The 26,229-nt window shown below is 46.3% G+C and overlaps 1 protein-coding gene and 1 long non-coding RNA gene across 2 annotated transcripts in view; both read left to right on the top strand.

The window, feature by feature from the left end:
- sspo (SCO-spondin) overlaps positions 1–26,229 on the top strand; it is a 64,573-nt gene that overhangs the window by 30,068 nt on the left and 8,276 nt on the right. The window contains exons 68-75 of the mRNA XM_085469297.1: positions 172–299; positions 393–547; positions 9,371–9,417; positions 11,406–11,570; positions 11,774–11,985; positions 12,830–12,925; positions 21,350–21,410; positions 21,987–22,117. Of these exons, the coding sequence (XP_085325423.1) occupies positions 172–299; positions 393–547; positions 9,371–9,417; positions 11,406–11,570; positions 11,774–11,985; positions 12,830–12,925; positions 21,350–21,410; positions 21,987–22,117 (995 nt within the window). The remainder of the gene's footprint in view (positions 1–171; positions 300–392; positions 548–9,370; positions 9,418–11,405; positions 11,571–11,773; positions 11,986–12,829; positions 12,926–21,349; positions 21,411–21,986; positions 22,118–26,229) is intronic.
- LOC146701133 (uncharacterized) lies at positions 17,321–18,481 on the top strand. Its single transcript, XR_014922136.1, has 2 exons — positions 17,321–17,472; positions 18,153–18,481. It is a non-coding gene; the product is annotated as an uncharacterized LOC146701133 (long non-coding RNA).

Raw genomic sequence — 26,229 nt, 5'->3', positions numbered from 1 at the left:
GAGTTCAAATGATGTGAAACTGTTGTCAGTCAGCTCATCAAAGTCCTAACGAGTGATGTTTACAGTTATATTAATTATAACAAACAAAGTGAATACGAAGTAAATATATCAGCGCACATGTCTGCACGCCGACCTGTTACAGGTGAGGTCATTTGCTTTATGTTCCTGCAGAGTGTCCCGGCACGCAGGTGTCCAGTGACTGTTCAGCTTCCTGTCCGTATACCTGCCAGGACTTGTGGCCACACACTCAGTGTTTACCTGGACCCTGCACGCCGGGGTGCACATGCCCTCCTGGACAGGTGTGTGTGTGTGTGTGTGTGTGTGTGTGTGTGTGTGTGTGGTTGGACAGCAGATGTGAGTCCTAACTGATTGTGTCATCGTGCCCTTTGCAGGTGTTGCACAGGGGCTCCTGTGTGGCTCACGCTGACTGTCCCTGTTCGCCGCTCTCTTTGCCGGCTGATTTTCAAAGCTGGAATGTCAGCTCCGAGTACTTCACGGAAGCTCTGCTGCCCCCGGGAGCGGCCATCCAGCACCTCTGCAATACATGGTGATCTGCTACTGTTGGTGTGGTCCAGTCATTCACTGAGTCGTGTTGTAGGCAGTTGAACCAACGGCTGTAAAACTGTAATATGTGGCTCTTACATTTCCGGGCTGGCTCTGGCTCAGGTTGTAGAGCAGGTCAGCTACTAATCAGAAGGTTGGTGGTTCAATAGCTGCTCAGGTATCCTTGGGCAAGATGTTGAATCCCCAGTTGCTCCTGATGTGTTCATTAGAGTAAGATTTTGTGTGAATTTTAGACAGAAAGCACTCAGACACAGTGAAAAGTGCACAAATGGGAGATTAAACGATGCAGAGTGCTCGAGTAGAGTAAAACAGCACTGTGGAAGAAGCAGTGCATCCACGCTGCGCAGTTTAAAAATGACTCGACCGATGATTTGATTTCTTTTCTAATGTTTCTAACAATATTCCAACCCAAAGAAATGTATGTTTTATTCATTGTTGTGTTTCATTTTGATCCAAGACATTTAATTGTAGCAATTAACGTTACATTTGCTACATTTTCTTCAGTATTTCTTCAGAATAAAGAGACACACCATAAATAAAGTCAGTTAAATGACTGGTACCTTGTTCATGAACATCATTTCTGCCCGAGTCAGGTCGATTTTATCCAACTGTCTATTTTTGCTTTAATTAAAAGAAAACGTTGGGTTACTTAACATAATCCCTGGTTCTTTGATAACAGAGTGAGGTGTTTCACTATGGGGAATCGCCTCGGCGTGACCAACTACGGAAGCTCCAATGACACCACGTCTGTCTATGACAGACCTGTCGAGTCGTGCTCAGGGCTCCGCCCCCTCATACTAACACGGCCGACCAGCTCCTCCTAACTCATTCCAAGCGGATTTCTTTCCGTGCCTAAGCAAGGAGGGAAGTGTTGGTGAAACACCTCACTCTGTTATCAAAGAACCAGGGATTACGTTAAGTAACCCAACGTTCTTTTTCTAACTTCGCTCGGTGTTTCACTATGGGAGATATGGCCCACTCCCAGATTGCGCCAGCTCCCGAAGCTACTCTCCAGTGCTACTCCAGGATCTCAGGTCGAACCTGAGGCACCAGAATCCAGCACCGTCTGAGCCAGGGATGACTGTGCAACATCCAGCCGATAAAACCGGACAAACGTGTGCAGCGTAGCCCAGCTTGCTGCCGCACAAATATCCTGGACTGATACACCTCTGAACAACGCCCAGGATGTGGCCACACCCCTAGTGGAGTGAGCTCGGAGTCCCGGGGGGGGGGCTGCAAGCCCTTACAGCTATAAGCCAGAGCTAAGGCCTCTACAATCCAATGAGCTAGCCTCTGCCCTTGTGAGGGGAGGCCCAGCTGATCCGACTTCCTGAATCCAGCTGTTCTGTCAACATAAGTCCCCAAGGCCCGGACAGGGCACAAAGTGTTCAGCCTCTGCTCCCTCTCTGAAGAGAATGGAGGGGGGTGAAAAGCCAGGAGCTCTACTGTAGAGCACCTGTATGACATTTCCAGCACTTTAGGCTGGGTTAGGCCTCAGGAGTGCTTTAGTGAGTCCGGGGCCAGCTGTAGACAAGAGGGGTGAATAGACAGAGCCCGTAATTCACTAACTCGCTTGGCTGTGGTTAGAGCCAACAGCAGAGTGGTTTTAAGAGAGAGAAACTTCAACCCCACTGCCCCAATAGGCTCAAAGGGGTGGTGGGAGAGGGCGTCTAAAACGACTGACAGATCCTATAAAGGGACCAGTGGTCTAGAAACTGGGAGCGTTCGACGCACCCCTCTCATGAAGCGACATACAAGGGGGTGCTGCCCGGCAGGTTTATCACCAAACCCCACGTGGCAGGCTGAAATAGCTGCTAAATAGACCTTTATAATGGAAAAGGCTTTCCTTTTGTCCAGCAAGTCTTGAAGAAAACACAACAGCTCCACCACTGAACACTGAAAAGGGATAATCTGCTTTTCATGGCACCACTCTTCAAAAACACGCCATTTACTGCTGTAAATGGAACGAGTGGAGGAGACTCTGGCATTCTGAATGGTTTCAATAACCTTCGGAGGCATGCCTGCTGCCTTCAAATTCCACCTTTCACGGGCCAGGCCTAGAGAGCAACCTGGTCTGGATGGGGATGGTATATCTCCCCCTGCGCCTGAGACAGTAGGTCCCTGCGGATGGGGAGTGGCCATGGCTCGTCCACCAGAAGCTGGATGATTTCTGCTATCCAGTGTTTGGATGCCCACCGTGGAGCTATTAAAATCTGAGACAGCCCCTGATCCCTCACTCTGATCAGTGTTGGGGAGATCAGGCTGAGGGGAGGGAAAGCATACAGCAGAGTTTTTGGCCATGGATGGGCCAGCGCATCCACGCCCAGTGGCGCATGTGCGTCTGACAGGGAGAAAAACAGGGGGCACTGTGTGTTTTCTCGTGAGGCGAGGAGATCTACGGCAGCCCGGCCGTATCTCTGCCAAATCTGCTCCACCACCTTTGGGTGAAGCCTCCATTCTCCGAACAGTGGATTTCCTCTGGACAGGAGGTCCGCCCCCCTGTTCAGAATTCCTGGCACGTGAGTTGCCCGAAGGGAGAGGAGCCGAGTGCTGCTCCACATAATTATTTCCCTGGCTAACCTGTGTAGCTGCCGGGAACGGGTGCCGCCCTGGCGGTTGATATAAGCAACTACAGTGGAGTTGTCTGTTTTCACTAAAACATGTTGACCCCGGAGATACGGCAGAAAATGGAGCACCGCGTGGAGCTCCAGCACATTTATGTGATTCAGAGCGAGCCTCTGTGACCAAACGCCATTCACTGCTCTGCCCATCATAGTCGCACCCCAACCTGACAGGGATGCATCTGTGGTCAGCGTCACCCTGGATGATACTGCCCCGAGAGGTACCGCCGCCGCGAGAGCTGTCAGGCTCCTCCAAGGCCGGAGAGCCGCGATACACGGCTGCATTATTTTTACACCACGATTGAGATGTCGGCGAGGGCACAGCTGCAGAGAAGCGACCCACCGCTGAAAATCTCTCATCATAAGCAGCCCCAAATGTACCACCGATATCACCGAGGCCATGAGGCCGAGGAGGCGGAGACAGAGTCGGAACCGCACGACTTTCCCAGCTGAAAACGGGAAAGACAGTGAGTGAAGGATGCGATCCTCCGCTCTGAAAGTGCGATAAGAGATGGAGTCTATTCTGAGCCCCAGATACTCTGTAAACTGTGCGGGTTCCAAGTGGCTCCTTTCCAGGTTGATTGTGAACCCAAGCTCCGTGAGGTGATTCACCACCACCTCGGAGTCTTTGATCGCCTGCTCTCGCGATCGTGAGCATATTAGATAATCGTCTATGTAAGAGAATATTCTGATGCCGCTGTTCCTTAACGGAGACAGCGCTGCCTCCACACGTTTGCTAAACACCCTTGGAGCTAAGGATAGCCCGAATGGGATAGTTTGAAACTCGTACGCTACGCTCTGATAAGCGAACGTGAGATATTTCCTGTGTGGAGGATAAATGGCGATGTGAAAATATGCGTCTGATAGGTCGATTGTAACAAACCAATCGCCTGTGTGAATTGAGCGACAAAGCGTCTTGTGTGTGAGCATTCTGAACGTGTACTTTCTCAAATGCTTGTTTAACACACGCAGATCCAGAATAGGACGGAGCGACGTTCCGTCCTTTTTCGGGATGAGGAAATAGCGGGAGTAAAAGCCCTGCTGAGCTTCTTCGCTCGGAACCGCTCCGACCGCCTGTTTGTGTAACAGGGAGGATATTTCCTCCTCCAGCACATTCGCTGAATCGCGACTGGCCACAGAAGCTAACACTCCACCGAATCTCGGGGGTTTTGCCGCAAACTGTAGTCTGTAACCATGGGAAATGGTTGACAAGACCCAGGGATGAACTGCGCATGCACGCCACCGCTCCAGCCGCTCTGCGAGCGGGCCTCTGAAGACGCGGTAGCGTGACGTCACCCCTGTGTCCCGGAAGGAGTTGGGGCTCTCCCCCTCGGGAAGAGCGTGAGCTCCCCCCGCTGGGAACAAAGACAAATTGCAGTGATTTTCTTTTGTTTTTATTTTGAAACTGGGGGGACATTCTGCCCTTGGCAAACTGCCTGGCTGCAGAAATGCACGTTTTATTTCTTTTGTTACCCCCAAACCACAGTGAAGTGTCTGGTGACTCTGGGCAGTGCTTGGTGACACAGACAGAGTGCTTAGAAGTGTTTTGTCACACTGCTCCATATGTCCACAAGTCTGTCCTCCCTGAACTGGAGGAGGAGACTGAGAGGGTGCTCCTGGTGAACTGGAAACTTCCGGAGACCCTGAACTTTGGAGTGATTTGGTTACCCCTTCTAACACCTTCCTTCTCTTTGGGGAAGAAAATAGGGGTGACACAGAATGCTGCAGGTGTGCTGCTAGGCTGACCGCTTCTTTTTCCCCTCTCTGGGGTCTGACGGCTTGTTCTTTGCAGCAACTGCTGCAAAGGAATGCTTGCCCCAAGGTCTTTGGTTCTCTACCTTGGCCTGGTGGGCACCCTGCTGGCCTCCTACTCCTCTCTGCATTCTGACCCCACTCTGTCTCCCTCTCACAGCTGCTGCTGTTGCTGCAAAGCCAGCTCTTGGCACCTGCTGGGGCTGAGAGTTAGGTTTTCTGGGTAAGCAGAGGTTGAATGCTTCTCCCTCCTGCTTTCTGCGGGTGCTTGTTTCTCTCATTCTCTCCAGGGCTGGGCCAAAGAGACCCTTGGTTGGGTCATAGGCTGCATCCATGACCTCAGCCTTCTGAGCATCACCTAGGCCTGACAGGTTTAGCCACAAGGCTCTCTCACCCGAGACTGCAAGGCCCATAACGCGGCCACACCCTTGGACTGCTCCCCTGGAGGAGCGAAGAATGAGATCATTAACCACGCAGATTTCATCCCAGAGGACTGGGTTCTGGGAACCTGAGTCAAGCTGATGGCCCATGTCTTCCAGAATTTCTGCCTGATATGCTGATAGCAGTGTGACTGCATTAAGCGAGCACACTGACTGTGCAGCATATTTGTACGTCCTTTGATAAATAGATGCCGTGAGGTGATCTGTCTTGTTGGGCAAAGAAATGCTAGAAGAAGCTGAGATTGCCCTGCGGTTAGGGTGAAGGTGATACGCCACTGAAGGCTCCACTGCTGGGGGTTCGGTCAGCCCCAGTTCACCCATCCCCTGGATCTCAAGCTTAGAGCAGCCCTTGGTCGGAAGCTTGCTTTTAAAAGGGCTTGACCAATAGCGACTCATTTCTTTCATGCAGGCCGGGACTGCTGGCAGAAGCTGCTTTGATGGCGGCAAGGCTGGTGGGAGCCTCTTGCCGTCATACAGGTTGCATTCTGCCCCTTCGGCATCCTGGGCGGCTGGCCATGGGATGCCTAGCTTGGCAGCAGCCCATTTGCAGACCTCGTACAAATTGCTGTCCACCAGGGGTGCAACTTCAGCCCCACTCGGTGGCCTGGACTGCTGGGGAGGAAAGGTAGAGTCATCCTCCTGTTCCTCATCCATGTCCTCCAGGTCGAGGAGGTCGGAGTCGACATCGCCCTCCGCGTCCTCGCCACCCGGCTCGCCCACGTTTTGATCGAGGAGGTCCTCGAACGATGGGGGCATGAGCGTGGATTCTTCTTCCATCATGTCCGCCCAGCTTGTGGAGGCTCGCGGATGACGGATATCGCTCGTAGCAGTAGCCGCCGACAGGCAGGGGTCCTGACTGTTCGTTACTGCTACTCTCAGCCTCCTTTCCAGGACTTTCTCTGGCATCAAAGCACAGTGTGGGCATCCCTGAGGGTCCGCCAGTGAAGCCTGAGCATGCTTGGCACCCATACAGACGATGCACATTGGATGAGGGTCCCTGCCTGAGATGGTGGCACCGCATGATGCGGGGCACGGGCGGGATGCAGCCTCTTTCGCCGTAGACTTGGTTAGCGGAAAGGGGTGAGACTAGGCTACACCAGGCTCGTCTCGACACGTTAGCCCGTAAGTAGCTAGGACTGGCAGCGGGTGTTAAATACGATCTAGCCGCGGCGGGAGTCAGCTCGTCGTGACAAGTTAGCTGCACTCCGCTAGTCAATATCGTTAGCGACTTAATGCTAACCGAACCCTAGGTCGACCAACAAGCTAATGCTAGTGAGACGCTAATGTGGTTCGTGGCCTGCTAACAAGTCAATGCTAGCCGGACACTGAACGAACAGCTCGCCGTAACGCGTTAGCCCGAGTCACACAACGTCGGCTACCTCGCTAACTAAAACCAGGAACCGCTGGGACAGCTCGCCTGACGCGGTTGCTGTTCCACAGTGCAACTCTAAGTACGCTTCTTTCGAAGGACTTAGCACGATCCAAACGGCCACCGGAAAAACTGCGTTCGGCGACGTACTCCTACACGGGACGCCTGAGAACTGTTAAGCAGCTAATCAAGTTAGTTAGTAGTTAGTAGTTTCTCACGGGAAGAAAGCGAGAATGAGTTAGGAGGAGCTGGTCGGCCGTGTTAGTATGAGGGGGCGGAGCCCTGAGCACGACTCGACAGGTCTGTCATAGACAGACGTGGTGTCATTGGAGCTTCCGTAGTTGGTCACGCCGAGGCCATTCCCCATAGTGAAACACCGAGCGAAGTTAGAAAAAGAACAGAGGCTGTAGTAGCAGCTTTCATCTTCCTCTGTGCTTTGCCACAAGGTCCTGTATTGTACCGCTTTTTAATAAGTTAATGTTAAGCTTCTTATGTGTTCCAGCTCTAAACTGCTGTGGATGTGTAATTATTAGGGGTGCAACGATACACAAAATTCACGGTTCGGTTCGGTTCGATACTTTGGTGTCACGGTTCGATATTTTTTCGATACAAAAAAAAATGTTCATGCCTTTTTAATTTGTCATTTATTAAAATTATAAATATATATTTTAACACAAAAGTACAGTTTTTAAATTTAACCCTAACCCTTGTGCGTGTTGTTTTTTAGCTCATCATATTGCAGCCACAGAAATTCTTTTGTCCATGAAACCATAAAGCTGCACTTTCTTTTTGCCTTATAGTCTGATTTGTCATAACTTCTCCGTTTTGTGGTAAGCTTTTCTTTGGCTGTCACTTCTTCACCCTGACCTGTCTTATTTGGCTCAGCAGAACTAAAATATATATCTGTCTGTGAAGGTTCTCAATCATCCAGGTCATCGTAGTGAAATATATATCCTGCCGCACTCACATAAGCTCAGCGATTCTCTGCGCGATCAACCTCTCACATGTTTAAGCTGCGGGAGATTTCACTTGTCATGTTTGCATAGTAAGCTAACGATTAATAAGACGATGTCAGAGGAATTGGTGCACAAATTATCATCACTCACAGATCAGTGCTGTCGCTCTCTATACACAGTTCGCACGATTGCAAAGTGAAAGCAAAAAAACAAGCGCAAATTCAAACACGATTTCAATATGTCACATATTCACAGTGGCTCACCCAATGACATAATTACCCAGCTACATTTCTGAAAGAATGCAAAAGCATTGACATATATTTTTCCTTCCTACAATAGCCCGACAGGCAGGGGAGAGATAGCCCCGGGACGTCGGGCTAGCGATATTGCGAGCCCTGTATCTGATTGAGGAATCACTCATCTTTGGAAAAGAGAGTTTATTACAGAGAAATGTCTCTTTCCAAAATAAAAGCTATACTATCCGCTTCTTCTGGGCTATATTCTCAGCAGCATATTAAACATATCAGGTCTCCATAAGGAGAATCCTGTGCTAACAGCTGTCTAAATGACTCGGTTAAAGTTTGTAGCATGCATGCTTGTTGTTTTTGTCTTTGCACTAGGATGATGTCGGTGTAAATGTGCAGTCATATTCGTTGTGTTCCCACTAGTGCTTTCAGGTTAATCTCGTTGAAATAACCTTAACGCCACAACACGGCAAATCTCCGTTAACGAGCTACCCTATACAGAGGGGCTAGACGGCCAACACGTTAACGAGCTAACTGCGCTAACACACTAGCTCCCACCCATGTAATTGAGCATTGCATGGCACATCCAACATACTGTTTTACTTTAGTCCATGACGCGCTTACCTTCAGGGTCATACGTCACATGAAAACCAAAATAATTCCAAACGCCAGATCTGAATGAGGGTGGGGAGGTCCACTTCTGTCTCGCTAGCTTGCCCTGCGCTCTTCCTTCTGACCATCCTGTCTGTGTTGAGTGCTCAGTGAATCTGCGTTCGACTACTCCGCCTAGGCTGCACTCTCGAGCCTAGGCGGAGTAGTCAAATGCAGATTCACTGAGCGCTCAACACAGACAGCATCGTCAGAAGGAAAGTTGATCAAATAAATTACAAATTTTGTATTGTTCTTTTTTTTTCTCCCCTTTGGTTTTCTTTCTTTCTCTCCCCCTCTTTCTTTCATTCTTTCCCCCTGTCCTATCCCACAGTCATGTCTGTCCCGTTTGCAACTGAAAATAAAATAAATTCATAATTATAATAAAGGTCAATCAAATGGACCAATATGATGATCCACTTAAAATAAATCCTCTTGGCATCTTTCTTGGCCTCAAGACAACAATTCTGGCTATAGATCCAAACGGGAAAAAAAAAAAAAAAAATTGAAAAAAAAAAATTTGAAAAAAATTGTATTGTTCGATACATATGCGTACCGAACCGAAAGCACTGTATCGAACGGTTCAATATCGATACGAATATCGTTGCACCCCTAGTAATTATATTAAAAAAGGATGAAATAGAAGATTATATGTATAATTCGTACCCTCACAGTGGTCTGGTAGGCAACTGTGTGTGGCTGGTTCAGCCTCGTGTTCACTTCGACTTTTCTTTCATCTAATTTTACTCACTTGACTTTTTTACGCTCCTTCCAGCTTGTGCCAAGGTGGGATGTTCAACTGCACCTCAGAGCCCTGTGAGGGTGAGTGATGCTTCGTCACAGCTGCATTTCCTGAACCTTATAGGGCCTCTCTCTCTTTCAGCAATGAAAGCAACGGTCAGCAACAATAATCTTCGATTGAACTGGCAGGGTCATGATAAAAATGTCAACCTATCTATAGTTGGGACAGCTGCTGCTGCAACAGTTGGCTCAAATAACTGAGCTACAGTCTCGTCAATCAGAGTCCACACAGGCCATTACTGGGATTTTGTGTCATAAACGTACAATTTCATGATGTGAGCTTTGGTTTTGCTTCCAGAGCAGATCACAGTTTGAACTTGGCTTGTTTCTCCATCTCACCGTATCATTAATCCTAATGTGGAATAAAAGAGGATCTCATTTCAATCACATTACTGCACATTTTAGTTGCAGTTTCTTCTCACACATCTGTCCAGACATTACTTTACTGGCCCTTGCGATACTTTCTTAAACTAGAAGTTAGAGAAGTATCTGTGAATATCTTCTTAGACAACAGTTGTGCTGTTGGTTGTAGGGAGTTCCTTTTTCACCATAGGTGTTATTTTGCTACATATAGAATATTGATCATGATAACAGCTTCACGCACAACTTCAGTTTGGGTGTTTAGGAAAACCAAAGTCTGGCAAGAACTGTGAGAAAAATGAGCACTAATGTTTGTAGGAGTGCTGTCGCACTTTATTAACAGTAATAAGAATATGTTGCCTGATTGGGCCCATGAAGAGCAAAAAGAAGCAGCTCATGTGATTGTTGGCCAACAAGTGCATGGAAAAATCATTACAAAAAGTATAATGTTATACTATGAATAGAATATTACAGCTGTAATTTATCGGCTTGTAGAAAGTCAAACAGGACTCATCAACATTCTGAGGAAACCAGGTCAAGCTAGCACAGAAAGGTTTTACCGCACATGTCACATCAGTGCATGAAATACAAATGTCTGAAAGGTGCCGTACATTTGATTCAAAATTAGTAAGTTAGGCAGAAAGCAGCTTAGTGTTTTATGTTGTTTTCAGAGGTTTTGGCAGCGCTGCAGGAGAGGAGGTGGTGAGTGAAATGCTATCACGACCAATAAACAAATTTGAAAGTATGTAAGAATCAAACCCACCAGTACCCACCTACTGGACCTTTGGACACTTTTAAAAGCAAGAAATGAAACAGGTCTGTGCTGCTTTTCCCTCCCTACCAAACCACGATGAAGCATAAAGGAAACATAGGACACAACCTGATTGGGCGTTGTACTGTGTTGCTTAGTTCAGCATCACTTCCTGTCAGGTGCAGCTGTTGACAAATGGCTCCGTCAGCAGAAACTTTGATGTTTCCAGCAAATATTTCACTGTTTTATGCATTTTGGAAACGCAATAAAAACAAACAAATCTATGATGAAGTTCATTCAGATGAACTTTTATTTCAGTCTAAAAGATTTTAAATGCTTTTACTGACCTAATAGAACGTTTCCTGTAAATATGCACACACTTAGACTCTGATGGTTACAGCAGACACAACAAAAGCTGTGAAGGAGACATTTTACTATTATTTCTTTATCTTTTCATTAGTCTTTTATCCTTTATCTTCTTTCTCTCAACCCACCGGTCACAGCAGATGGCCCCGCCCCTCCCCGACCCTGGGTGTGCCGGAGGTTTCTTCCTGTTAAAAGGGAGTTTTTCCTTCCCACTGTCACCAAAGTGCTGCTCATAGGGGGTCATATGATTGTTGGGTTTTCTCTGTATGTATGATTGTAGGGTCACCTTACAGTATAAAGCTCCTGGAGGCGACTGCTGTTGAGGCTACTAGTTGTTGTGGTTGTGGACATTTAGTCTGCAGTTACCGTTGTCTGAGTGCCCTCTCCATGATCACGTCCTCAGGAAATGTTTATAATTTCCTGGGTACATTGAAGTGGTCAGGTGACAGTTTCCTCCTGTTTCCTGCTGCAGATAAATGTACATTAAAACCAGTGCTAAGACTGAATGTCCCACCCTCTTATGTCCTTCTAGTGGACTGCCAGTGGTCCACATGGTCCCAGTGGAGTCCTTGTTCAGCCAGCTGTGGTGCAGGACAGCAGAGCTCCATCAGATTTGTTCTGGAGCCCAACCAGTATGGAGGGGCTCCGTGTGAAGGCCCTAACCTCCGCACAACAACCTGCATCGCCCCTGACTGTGGTGAGTGAGAGAAAGGGAGACAGTTGATCTTTTACTGATGATGCATGATCGAGTAAACTCGTCATTATCACTGCATCCTTTAAACACTTACCCCTCTTTGGATCCCCATTGTTCCTTTCTCCTTCCTGATTCATCATTAAATGCTTTCCACTCCACCCTATCATCTTCCCATCGTATCATCCATCTTCTCTCCTCTCCTCCAGCGTGTCCTGATGGGGAGCAGTGGAGGAGGACGACATCAGAGGGGATCCTGCTGTGTGAGAGGAGCTGCCAGGACATTTATTCCTCCTCTCCTGTCAACTGCAGCCACTCTGCTGAAGGCTGCGTGTGTCAGGAGGGGCTTTACCGAAACCCAGAGGGCGCGTGCGTCATCCCTGCCCTCTGCCCTTGCCATGACCGGGGCGTCCTGCGGGAGGTACGTCGGCGCGTGCGCACGAAAAGGAAAGTGACATCTGCTGCCCAGCAAACTTGGCATCTTGTAGCCATTGTTCCCGCCTCCGTACCGTTGGTGTAGTGTTTACATGCCATCCCATTCAATCCCATTGTGTTATTTACTCATAAAGAAGGGCCTATTAGAAGATGAGTGACAAGCTTAACAGGACACATTAAGCCACTGTGCCCCTTCAGCCCTCAGCCCTCATCAATTATGTAGGAAGTGCTGTTAAAGCCAGCGCTCGGACGGCAACTGGGCAAGCCTGCCAGGAATTATTTATGAAGGAGTGGGTATTAGAGGATTATAACAATTAATCTTACCCTGACAAGAGGTCAGGGCTGCTCTTCTTTCTTTCTGAGGTCTTTCTCTTTCATTTTCTCTGTCTCGCCTTCTCCTCACACAGTTTTTCATTTTCTCCCGTCTCGTTCCGTCTGCCTGCCTACTCTGTCTCTCTCTTTCTGTCAGCTACTTGAGTCATGTCCATATAAAGACCCTCTGTGGTTTTCTAATCAGCCACCCCATGACTCTACCAAATGGCTCCGTGTGAGCTGCAAAGCCACTTTATTCCTATATGCAACACATACACGTGAGGCATGTCTGTATAATGCACTGTTATAATTATAGCATCGCTGTGTGCCACAATCAGCTCAAATCCACAACAGTTTGGGTGGATTCGCTGAAGAAATTGCTCCAGTTGCACTTTCATCAAACCTGCACTCATGCCAGTGTGCATGCAGGGTAATGGGCTGTTGAGGCATCAACCCAATTACAGCGTCTGGTGTATAAATATGGATATTGCGTGTGTGTGTGTGTGTGTGTGAGCCAGGCTGGATCAGAGTGGGAGGAGGACTGTCTGTCATGCAGCTGTGTGAACGGGAGGAAACTGTGCCGGCTGAGGTGCCCTCCACTGTACTGTGATGAGGTGAGACACTGACACTTACACTCTGAAACAACATGGGTTTGATGATTCACTTTACTTTATGCACACACAGATACAGACTGTTTAATCAGAGATGTCAGGGGATGCTGATGTGGTCAGTTAAGTAGCAGAAATTAACAACAGCTGCATTAGAAAAGCAACAGTGAGATTGCCCCAAACAGGAGGCTTTGCAGGTGGAGGCCACTCACATGTTTTACCTTCTTTTTTTTCTGACTGTTTTTTCACTAGTTTTGTGCTCAGCTAGGGTCAGTGTCACTGCTGGTAGCATGAGGGAAACCTGGACCCTACAGAGGTTGCACAGGTAGTCCAACTCACCCAGGGTTAACCCATCAGCAGGAATCTGCTCATGTAAAGAGGAACATGATGAGCAGCCAGAGCTACAAAGTGACCTCCAGCAGGTCACCGTCTCTGACCATACAATTAAAAACAGACTTCATGAGGGTGACCTGACTTCACAGGCCACGTGAAAGGGTCTGGAGAAGCTGCCTGCAACTGGACGTTAGTTTGGAGCGGAGGCATATTGCTGGAGGGGCACACAGAGCTCCACAGGCTAGGCAACAGTACTCTGATTGACATTATGGACCCATTACCTAGATAGCAAACTTGGTACGGCCCTGATCAGGCCCACACAGTGTGCTTACACATGGGCCACATACTGCAAAGAATGACGGCCCTTTGGTGGCCCAGATCAGGTTGGCCAGATGTGGCCCACACATGGGCCAGCACAAGGCCAGTTGCAGACACACTGCTGGCCCAGAACCGTCTCAGCTCTGGCCCCAGATGTCAGCCTAATGTGTACCTTAATCAAGCCATGTAATAACAACATGTGCTGGAACATAATAGTGCAAAAGTAACATGACGAAACTCTGTTCAGACAGTGAATGCACTGATTCATATATAGCGCTTTTCTACTCTTGCGGATTACTCAAAGTGCTCTCTACAACAAGCCACATTCACCCAAGCAGTATAGTATTGCAACATGGCATTTGGGTCTTCTAACTAAAATAGGAAAATAGGAACATAAACAGTGCCATTTCCACCAGGCCTGGCCCACATCTGGATGACATACCACTTACCATGCCAGAAGTCAGCCAGCAGTGTCGGCTTGACACCAGATTCGTGTCGGACCTGTCTGCTATGTGGGAATGACACCCTACGCCAGTGCAGTGGATCCTGGGTTCTTCCTGGTGGTCCTGGTGAGATGTATGGGGGCATTTCCTAAAACATGAAGCAATTGATACCCTTGACTGGCCCCATGCTTACCTGACCCTCCAGTAGGACACCTCAGACTGAGCTCGTGGCCTGGTCCAGATCTGCGAGGATATCTCCTAAGCGTTGTCAGGTGTTGTCAGGCATGCATGTAAGCTTGTGTGGGCCATAGAAACTACAGAGCACCATTTTCTGTTATGTCAATGAAATTTCATTAAAGTTCATATTCAGGGTTTTTGTAATGTAGCCCTCTGTAGACTGATACTCATCAATTCCCACAAATGCGTGAAATCTTTGCATTTCTAACAGATTAGCGGGTTCATGTCAGTGCTGACGTCCAGCTTTTTCGAGTTCTGATGTGTCTTAAAGTTTTGAAGGTGTTCTAAGGTGTTTGACAGAAACATTGGTCCCCAGAAATAACATACACATGAGGAGGAACCATTTTCTACACAGTAGCTGCTGACAACCTAAAACGTGCATTTGCAGTCCCGGTGCAAACACTGCTAATCTGAGAGGAAGATTGACGTACAGAGGCATAATTAGTCTCTTAGACGAACACATCAGTGCAGTCAACTGCCACAGCTACCCGGGGTGCTACAATTCACCTAACATCTCTGGAGGTTGCAAACATCTAAATTAGTCTGAATGAGGCACAAAATGCTCTGCCGCTGAAGAATGTGTGGGATGTTGGCTGAAACAGATCAATACCTGACTCTCCAGTCCTCCCACGAGCCTGCCCTTTTGTCTTCACCATAGCCTTCTACCTCCAGTGAGACACTGGCTACTTATTTAAGCGTAATATAGTTTTGTTGATTTGTACTCTGTGTCTTCACTAACTAGCTGAACCAGATTAGCTCTAATCTTGTATAAATGGAAGACCAAAAAGTTTTCAGCTTCTTGATTATTTAGTTTCAGATTATTTCAGGTTAATATTGTCTTATATTAGATGATGAAAAAGAATTGATTGATACATTGAAGGACTTAAAATTTCTGGCAATTGTAATGGACAAATGATTTAGAGTTGTTAATCCTGTTTGAGGTTGTTTTGGTTTTTAGGGTGGGTGGGTTATGCACTCTGATGGTGATAGGTCAGAGCACATATGGGAAATATGGGAAAAACAATATCAGGCAGGAAAAAGGAGTCGATGAAATGTGCTAGTCCCTGCATACAGGTGTGCAGAGCTACCTCATCTTTAGCAGTTTATTATACGCGTTTGATGTCCTGTTTCTGACTTCATGTAAACTGGAGTTTAGATTACACTTTGGATAACTTAATAACATTATGCATCAAACAGATTTCCCCTGCTTTAGGTAACTGTATGGCTGTGCTGCTAATGGTCTGACTCCCAGTGTTAGTCACACACAGCATTCATGCTGTACACCCCAGAGCAGATGAATTATATAAAATTGTATCAAATATTAATTCATGTTTGTATTCCTGAGGCAGGTGGAACTTTTGGTATCACGTGGAGGTGGATTCAGTGCCTCCCTGTAACATTGGTCTGTGGAGGCATCGCATCACGTTCTTTTTCTTGTAAACTTAATTTTTCATTGTTTCTTCTCGCTAATTTTCACCCTTTCTTCTTATTTAGTTCATTCTTGTCAGCGGTCTCTTACATCTTGTGGAAGGATTTCTGTTCCAACGCAGCCGGAGAAGGTGTCAGCTTCTAAAACTGCAGGGCGAGAGACATTTCCGGTTCAGTAATATTACTTTTGTCGTCACCATAACTGCTTCTGACCTGATTGGATTGATGAGTCATTATCCTATCAGGGAATGACCGAACATTCCCAAATTACAACCTGCCTGAGTTCTGTATTGTTCAGAAAGCTGAAAGTATGATGGTGCTCCTTCAATAACGCCACATCTGTCACACATCAAAGCAAGAAAAGAACTGAACATCACACGTTTCTACCTCTCTCTGTTTAAAGTGTTTTTTCCCACTGCTTTTCATTCCTGAGGTTTATGGGTGGTGTTCTGCCAACTGCTGCTCTTCATTGCACACCTCAGTCTGCCTCAGTCTACACACCTACTAACTACTAAGACAGTTTGGCATCTTCGCATAGATAGGTTTTTGTGTTAACTTGCATAACATTGTGCTAACATTTGCTAACTCTAAAAGCAACCATGGAAAGTGTCGTTAGTTTTGCAGAAGTTTATTCGAAATTGTAAACAAATATAATGTGGTCATAAAGTGTGGGTGTGTGGCAGACTGTAGACTCAGACAGCACTAAACTCAAAATCTCAGCTTTATTAACACTGATAAAAGCAAACAGTGGCTGGGAACTGACAAAGGTGACTGATGGGGATATTAAGGGACACGGAGACACACGGACACACAGCTCAACAAAATCATAACTAACCAGACAGAGGAAGCAAAACTGAACATGTCACATGAGACTGGAGACTATCAAAATAAAACAGGAAGTGACACTGAGACTTAGACATGTGAACTTGACACTGCAACTGGGGATAAATGGACGAAGAGACGGATGAAACATGAGATGATGAACATGAGAGTAGGAAGGACGAAGGCACAGGGACAGGACTACAAAGGTAATCACAGAGAATGAATACAGAGACACTGAGACAGACATGGGGACACGACTGGGGAGGTAAACAAACACAGATGCTGATGACAGGACACTGAGACAGACTGGACACGAAGGGGAACAAACATAAACAACCGCAAATCAAGATACCAACTCAGGTGCACCAGAGAACATCCACGCATCCATCCATCCATGCATCCATCCATCCATTCATCCATCCATCCATCCATGCATCCATCCATGCATCCATCCATCCATCCATCCATCCATCCATGCATCCATCCATCCATCCATCCATCCATCCATCCATTCATCCATCCATCCATCCATCCATCCATCCATCCATCCATTCATCCATCCATCCATCCATCCATCCATCCATCCATCCATTCATGCATCTATCCATCCATCCAGGGCCGGCCCGTGGCATAGGCCGTATAGGCAAATGCTAAGGGCGCCGTCCATCAGGGGGCGCCACGCTAGTGCCACAAATGTTGAAAAAAAAAAAATTTGGTACTATTACTTCTAAATACAAAAAATAATCCCACGTTAATTAAAATGCAAAGTAAAGCTTATTTAATAGAAATATTATTTGTTACAACATTACGCTCCCCCCGCACGGTGCGCCCCCTCTCCTCCCGTATCATGGTTCCTTTTGGACGTCACCACATCAAAAAATCAACACAAGATGTCAAAACGGCCAAAACTGTCAGGTGCCCAGGGAAGAAAAAAGAGAAAAGAAGAGGAGAAGAAACGAGAAAAAGACAGAGGTAGGTAACGTTAGCCTACATGAAATTATTTGTCTGAATGTGATAGTAACCTAAATTTTTAGCATTAAGCTAATGTTACATGATTCGCTAATTGCTAATCAATAAATAGCTAGTTAACTGTTTTAACGTCAGTTAATATTGTGGAGGGGGCTAAATTGTTATGGAAAATAATAATGTAACGTTAGGTAATTACAGTACTCCCACCTTTCCCACCATTCCTCATTTGTATTCATCTTTTAAGCAGGTGTTTTTTGTTTACATTGTTATTGCCTTCTGGTTAGCTAACGTTTACCCTGCAGGTAATAGTCACTTTTCCACCCCTGTATATATTATAGTTGTAAGCCTAGTTGTTAAAGTGCACATCATTAATGTTAATTAAGCAATATCACATGAGAGGGAATGCTGTTTTTTAATATGAGCACTGCTGTGATTCGGTCAAAGATAATCATAACATAACATTCTCATATGATATTATACTGTTACTTTGCATTCTGCTATTCAGCATTTCACTGTAATGATGACAATAAATTGAATCTAATCTAATCTGCATATCAGTTAACATCATACATATATCTCTTTGGTTTTTCATTTATATTATATCATTTCATTTTATTCCTGGAATCATATGTTTTTATTATTAAACTTTAATACTCAGTGGTGTCACATACTCCTCTCTTCAGATGCACTGTTGAAGTTTCTAAATCCCACCCCTGGGCCATCTACCACATCTACCGCTGCTGCCTCCACTTCAGCAGCACAACCCACCAGTGATGCAGCATCAGCAGCACAACCCAGCCATGATGCAGCAGCATCAAGCGGTCTTCCTGTTGCCTCCACCTCAGCAGCACAACCCACCAGTTTTGCAGCAGCATCAAGCGGTGTTATTGTATTTCATATATTCATTTTTAATTTTTTGTATTCATTTATTTATTCATATATTTTTTTATCTTGTTAATTATTCTGATTGTGAATTTGCTTTCTTTAAGTAAAAAAAAAGGTCAAAGACAAAGCTATTCGGTTTCTTGTGAGTACATACACTACACTGCCGATGTAGGGGGGCACCACCTAAAATCTTGCCTAGGGCACCAGATTGGTTAGGGCCGGGCCTGCATCCATCCATCCATCTTCTTCCGCTTATCTGGGGCCGGATCGTGGGGGCAGCAGCCTAAGCAGAGAAGTCCACACCTCCCCCTCCCCAGCCACCTCTTCCCGCTTGTTGGGGAACACCAAGGCGTTCCCAGGCCAGCCGAGAGATATAATCTCTCCAGCGTGTCCTGGGTCTGTCCCGGAGCCTCCTCCCGGTAGGACATGCCTGGAAAACCTCACCCACGAGGCACCCAGGAGGCATCCTTGTCAGATGCCCAACTCACCTCAGCTGGCTCCTTTCAATGTGGAGGAGCAGCGGCTCTACTCTGAGCCCCTCCCGGATGGCTGAACTCCTCACCCGAGAATACAGAACTCATTTATGAATATTTCATAAATGTGAAAGAATGAGCAGAGAGTCCAAAGCCAACTCAAAATCAAAAATACTTAATAATAAAGGTTAATGTACAGTGTAGTAGCATATTATCAAACAGTATTGAAATAAGAGCGGAGCTACTGGACAGATCTCCATCCCAGTCCAGGCCAGTGTGTTTTTCACTGACCACCTGCAAACATGAAGATAATGATCGTAAAAGAAATTATCATAAGAGAAGATATTCTGTGTGTAATTTGGGCTGAACAGACACTTTAAATCGTCTCACCACTGTGGAGAAGTTCAGATGAGCTGCAGTAGGAAAGTTAGCTGTCTCATCCTTGACACACTGCGCTGAATTATATCTTTAGCACAGCAGCGCAGTGTAAAGGCCAGTGTAAAAATAAATTCAGCTGACAACCACAACCTGAAGAGAGAGGCTGATTGCACAGCAAGCTCCACAAAGTCCACGGTCCTCCCAGTGCTCCACCTGTGGTGCAGCAGTTCTTTAGTGTAGTGCACTCTGTCTCTGGAGGGGCTCGGTTGTGTAACTGCTGACCACGTGATGGCTCAGTGAAAGCGCTCCTTATCCAAAACAATATGGAAAGGTCGTTTAATGCCCTGCGTTCCCTCTGCTGGCAGGCTGACAGTGGGTGACTGTCGGTGTGCTTTGCTGTTTACGAGCTTACAGTTAAACATGTCACTGTTTAAAATTGAAATCTGCACGTGGCTCTGCTGGGAGCGCATCTATCTTTTTAAGGCAATGTATTGAGGGCTTTGTTATAATGTCAAAGCTGTTAGGATGCCTTCCTCTCAAACGCTGATCGTTTACACCAATTAAAGGCGCTACGATTCCCCCAACAGCCTGTAAACAACACGCTTTGATGCTCGGATCATTTTCCCTGAAATAAACAGGAATACCCATTCCTACCTGTTTCCATCCCCTGTGACACACACACGCACACACACAACTTACAATAGTCGTCTTCATGACCTCTCACCCTTTTAAGTGAGTAGGCTCCTTCATCCCTGGGGGAGCCCTGAGGGAAGGCTGGCAGCAGTGCCGAGTGGAAGGAACACTCCTTGAGGTGAACAGTCAAGAGGTGTGTGTGTGTCGCACTAGAGTGATGCTATAGATGGATCTGTGTGTGACTCTGCATGCTAACAGCAGCTATTCTCAGGCAGGGACATCACAGGACACCTTGCTTTTCTCTGTTCTGGGTTTCTCTTTATTCCCTCTGTGTCCTGTGTGTCCTTACGTCACAGTTTCTTTCATGTGCTATTTTTGGTCTTCATGTGTCATTTTCTTATTCCTGTCCCTTTTCCATTCTGCCTGCCTGGCTCTATGTCATTTTCTGCCTCCTCATCCTTCTCTCTGCATCACTCGTTTGGTAAAAAGACCCTCCCAGTGGGTTCATGTAATTACACCTTGAGTTTCATCTCTTCACAGTTTTTATGTAGGGCAGAACTATCTCTAGATAAACTGTAAAATGTTCCATGTGGTATATATGTTTATTTTTGTGACGTTAGACATTTAAACACGAGTCTACAAAGACAAACTCACTTTTGGAACCAGCCTCAAGTGGCCATGAAACTCTTGGTACTTGTTTGTCGTTTGAATTTCACTTTGTGCTGTGTGAGAACCACAGACTGCATACAAAGAACGGACACATTCAAACTCATGCCACTGGTTTCTGTGTTTTGAAGCCTGATGTTGGTTTGAGGGCCCAGTTATAGTAATGATGAGTTATTGGTGCTCGTGCTCAAAAACATTAATGAACGTTTTGAAAACACATCAGATCTCAATGGGGGGAAAAATCATGCTGGGTTTCTATACTGGTATGGAGTGGACAACTTATTAGGAACAACAGGGCATCACACTGGGTGATTGTTTGGCCCACACATATTTGCATGCATTCTCCGGGATGGTGTCCTGGGGGGTCTCCTCCCAGATCGGCACCAGACCATCACTGACGCACCACCAAACCGGTAGGTAGGTCGGGTGAAGGTCGAGAACCTTCACCAGACCCTTTCAGGACTGTTACATGTGCTCTGGGTGAAGCTACTCTCATGTTTGCAGGAGTTACATTATCTCAGACTCAGACTTTGAATTAGTTGTTTCTCACATAATTCAATTAAGCTGGGCCTGCCCTTAACCTTAAACGGTTATTAGACAGCTATTATGAAAGCATTATGAATGTGAAGATACCAGAAGATGTAAATTAAGAGTCACCCTTCACTTTCATATGGGGTTGATGCTCAGTTAGCTTGTGCTAATGTTTTTCTGGATATGCACATGCATATGTGTACTCGCACTTTTGATGAAATGCCTGCTCTAACTTGCCAATGAAACACTCTTAGACATGACAAATATAAGCCGTCCATAAATGTTGCATGATTCTGTTTGCATGATTCTCTCAGGGGGAGGTGAAGGTGGAAGAACCAGGCAGCTGCTGCCCCGTGTGTAGAAAGCAGTTTCCAGGTTGGTACTGCATACACATGGCACAAAAACGCGTCCCAAATACCATCAGTCAACATTCTTGGACCTTACTCCCAAACTTCTGACCATCAGATTCCATAATATTAGTCATTTAAAACTATCAGCGGATCCACAGAGTAAGGCTTTCCCACGTATGATAATGCGAAACAAAAGGAGCGATTAAAACGCTGCTTTTTGCAAAACAATCTATTCCTGAGCAAGTCATTCGTTCCAGTATCATGGCTTCCAGACCACTTAAATGGATTTGAATGTTCTTCAGTTCAGTTTAGAGGAGGCTACAAGGGAAGTGCCTCAGCCCCCAATTAGTGGGAGATTACATTACTTAACCTACACTGGGGCTTTAATCTCTGTCCCAGTGGAGGAAATTTCACGGCAATGTCACCCTGCCTTCTGCAATGAGCTTTCAGCTCTGTCTCCTCCTTTTTGTCATTTTTTGCCGTTATTTCATGCAAATGCAAAGACAATATCGTCTATAAAGTAGTGCTTCTGGTTTATTATATTCTCCCCTCCTTTGCTCTGTCCTAAGTGTATCTCTTTTCCTCTCTGCGTTTGCACAAGGTGAGCCTGTGCAAGAGTGTCATCGCTATGTGCAGGTCCGCAACATCACCAAGGGAGACTGTCGACTTGACAATGTGGAGGTCAGCTTCTGCAGGGGACGCTGCCTGTCCAGGACTGATGTCATCCTGGAGGTATACAGCCACACACATGCATGCACACACGGGATGTTACTCTCTGAACACCTGCAGACAATTTTGAGAAGTAGTAACTGGTAGCATACTAAGACAAAAGGGACTAACACTCAAAAGGTCTTTTGTAAAAAGGCTTTTCGGTGATTTATTTTGCAAATTGTAAAACATGGGATGTGCACTCATTCGTGTTGAGTCATTATCATCAAGTCATCAAAGATGCCATTTTAAACCATTCTAAGTGAATGGAGTTTTCAGCCGGGCAGAGCTGACACCCAAACTTCACAGCGTCTTTAGTGTTAGGCAGAACGACGTGGCGGAAGACCACCCCTCCTCCGAACGACCAGGTCCTGTGTCTCACTACAGCTGAGGTGAGGAAAACTCTACGCAGAGTCAATCCACGTAAAGCTGCTGGACCAGACAACATCCCAGGCAGAGTGCTCAGAGAATGTGCTGATCAGCTGGCAAATGTTCTCACCGACATCTTCAACATCTCTCTGAGCAGTGCCGTTGTCCCCACGTGCTTCAAGGCCACCACCATCGTCCCCGTGCCCAAGAAGTCTTCTGTGTCCTGTCTCAATGACTACCGCCCTATCGCACTTACACCCACCATCATGAAGTGCTTCGAACGGCTCGTCATGAGACACATCAAGACCCTGCTGCCCCCCTCACTGGACCCAATGCAATTTGCATACCGCCATAACCGCTCAACGGACGACGCCATCTCCACTGCACTCCATCTTGCCCTGACACACTTGGACAAGAAGGACTCACACGTCCGAATGCTGTACATAGATTTCAGCTCAGCATTTAACACGATCATCCCCCAACAACTGATCGGAAAGCTGAGCCTGTTAGGCCTGAACACCTCCCTCTGCAACTGGATCCTGGACTTTCTGACAGGAAGGCCTCAGTCAGTACGGATCGGGAACTGCACCTCCAGCACCACCACACTGAGCACTGGGGCCCCACAAGGCTGTGTGCTCAGTCCTCTGCTGTTCACACTGCTGACTCATGACTGTGTAGCAACACACAGTTCAAATCACATCATTAAATTCGCTGATGACACGACCGTGGTGGGTCTCATTAGCAAGAACGACGAGTCAGCGTACAGAGAGGAAGTGCAGAGACTAACGGACTGGTGTAAGGACAACAACCTGTCTCTGAATGTTGACAAGACAAAAGAGATGGTTGTTGACTTTAGGAGGACACGAGGCGACCACTCACCGCTGAGCATCAACGGCTCCTCTGTGGAGATCGTTGACAGCACCAAATTCCTGGGTGTACACCTGGAGAAGGACCTCGGCTGGTCCCTCAACACCAGCTCCCTGCACAAGAAAGCCCAACAGCGTCTCTTCTTTCTGAGAAGACTGAGAAAGGCCCGGCTTCCACCACCGATCCTGACCACCTTCTATAGAGGAACTATTGAGAGCATCCTGAGCGGCTGCATCACTGTCTGGTTTGGGAGCTGTGCCATATCAGACCGCAAGACCCTACAGCGGATAGTGGGAACAGCAGAGAAGATCATCGGGGTCTCTCTACCCTCTATTGAGGACATCTACACCACACGCTGCATTCGCAAAGCCACCAGCATTGTGGCTGATCGGACACACCCCTCTCACACACTCTTTACACTCCTGCCATCTGGAAAAAGGTACCGAAGCATTCGGGCACGCACATCCAGACTGTGCAACAGCTTTTTTCCACAAGCCATCCGTCTCCTCAGCAAAAAGGGACTGACTGATAAACACGCACACATTATCATTATCACTCAGCTTAACTCAAATACCTCAAAACATTGAGACTGGACTGACTAACCAACACAAAGCGCAAACACACTGACCTACACCACCAAACCATCGCACACACCAACCTGTAAATGCTCTTTTGCACAATATTATTACTAGATATATTATATATTATTTTTTTTTTTTGCACTAACTTGTCTTGTAGCACCTTGGTTCCTGGAGGAACGTTGTTTCGCCTCACTGTGTATTTTTAAACTGTATATGGTTGAAGTGACAATAAAGTTGAACTTGAACTTGAACTTGAACTTGTTTAGTCCTGGTGTCTCTCTCACTCTCCTGCAGACTTCCAAACTCTTTTTTCCCTTCTTGGTACAATATCTTCGCCGTCTTGTGACTTCTTTATATCCTCACACACAAATCTCACTGTTTTTCTGACACTGCTGGACTCCAAAGCCTCAGACATGGAGTTTCTACCACATTCAGCCCAATTGCCACCCGATTTGATTTCAGCAGGTTTTGTTTCACTGACTCCTGAAACAGCTGAAAAAGCTGAAACACCTGAAACAGCTGAAGCACCTGAAACAGCTGAAACAGCTGAAACACCTGAAACAGCTGAAGCACCTGAAACAGCTGAAACAGCTGAAACAGCTGAAACAGCTGAAGCACCTGAAACAGCTGAAACACCTGAAACACCTGAAACACCTGAAACAGCTGAAGCACCTGAAACAGCTGAAACACCTGAAACACCTGAAACAGCTGAAACAGCTGAAACAGCTGAAGCACCTGAAACAGCTGAAACACCTGAAACAGCTGAAGCACCTGAAACAGCTGAAACAGCCGAAACAGCTGAAAAAGCCGAAACACCTGAAACACCTGAAACATCTGAAACACCTGAAACAGCCGAAAAAGCCGAAACAGCCGAAAAAGCTGAAACACCTGAAACACCTGAAACATCTGAAACACCTGAAACAGCTGAAACAGGTGAAACACCTGAAACAGCTGAAACACCTGAAACAGCTGAAAAACCTGAAACAGCGGAAACAGCTGAAACAGCTGAAACACATGAAACAGCTGAAACAGCTGAAACACATGAAACAGCCAAAACACATGAAACAGCTGAAACAGCTGAAACAGGTGAAACACCTGAAACAGCTGAAAGAGCTGAAAGAGCTGAAAGAGCTGAAACAGCTGAAACATCTGAAACACATGAAACACCTGAAACCCCTGAAACAGCTGAAACAGCTGAAACAGCTGAAACACATGAAACACCTGAAACTCCTGAAACAGCTGAAACAGCTGAAACAGCTGAAACAGCCGAAAAACCTGAAACAGCTGAAAAAGCTGAAACAGCGGAAACAGCTGAAACACATGAAACAGCTGAAAAACCTGAAACAGCTGAAACACATGAAACAGCTGAAACAGCCGAAAAACCTGAAACAGCTGAAAAAGCTGAAACAGCGGAAACAGCTGAAACACATGAAACAGCTGAAACAGCCGAAAAACCTGAAACAGCTGAAACAGCTGAAACAGCTGAAACACATGAAACAGCTGAAACAGCTGAAAAACCTGAAACAGCTGAAACACATGAAACAGCCAAAACACATGAAACAGCTGAAACACCTGAAACAGGTGAAACACCTGAAACAGCTGAAACAGCTGAAACAGCTGAAACACATGAAACAGCTGAAACAGCTGAAACACATGAAACAGCTGAAACACCTGAAACTCCTGAAACAGCTGAAACACCTGAAACAGCTGAAACAGCTGAAACACATGAAACAGCTGAAACACATGAAACAGCTGAAACACCTGAAACAGGTGAAACACCTGAAACAGCTGAAACAGCTGAAACAGCTGAAACACATGAAACAGCTGAAACAGCTGAAACACATGAAACAGCTGAAACACCTGAAACTCCTGAAACAGCTGAAACACCTGAAACAGCTGAAACAGGTGAAACACCTGACACATCTGAAACACCTGAAACAGCTGAAACAGGTGAAACACATGACACATCTGAAACACCTGAAACAGCTGAAACAGCCGAAACACATGAAACAACTGAAAAAGCTGAAACACCTGAAACACCTGAAACAGCTGAAACAGCCTCTGAACTTTACTTTCCTGACTGACAATATTTGTAAAGAGTGTTCTTATTCACCCTTCCTGTGCAGGATAACTAGTTTGCATGGGGTCAGCTAGCATCCACAGATGACCCCGTATGATGCATGTCTTCTTTACTCAAGTAAAAGTAAAAAAGTAGAGACTCTGAAATGTACTCAAAGTAAGAAAGTAAGAGTAGCTCTTTGGAGGACATTTCTATTTTTGTACAAAATTAAAAACATAAATCTGTTTTCTGTTGCTACA

The sequence above is a fragment of the Copadichromis virginalis genome, linkage group LG9, assembly GCF_057382275.1.
Source record: "Copadichromis virginalis isolate Kocher_CV1m ecotype Utaka linkage group LG9, C_Virginalis_male_GT1.1, whole genome shotgun sequence".
Lineage (NCBI taxonomy): Eukaryota > Metazoa > Chordata > Actinopteri > Cichliformes > Cichlidae > Copadichromis > Copadichromis virginalis.
The sequence above is the reverse complement of the archived record's forward strand: the minus strand, read 5'-3'. Positions and strand labels throughout refer to the sequence as shown.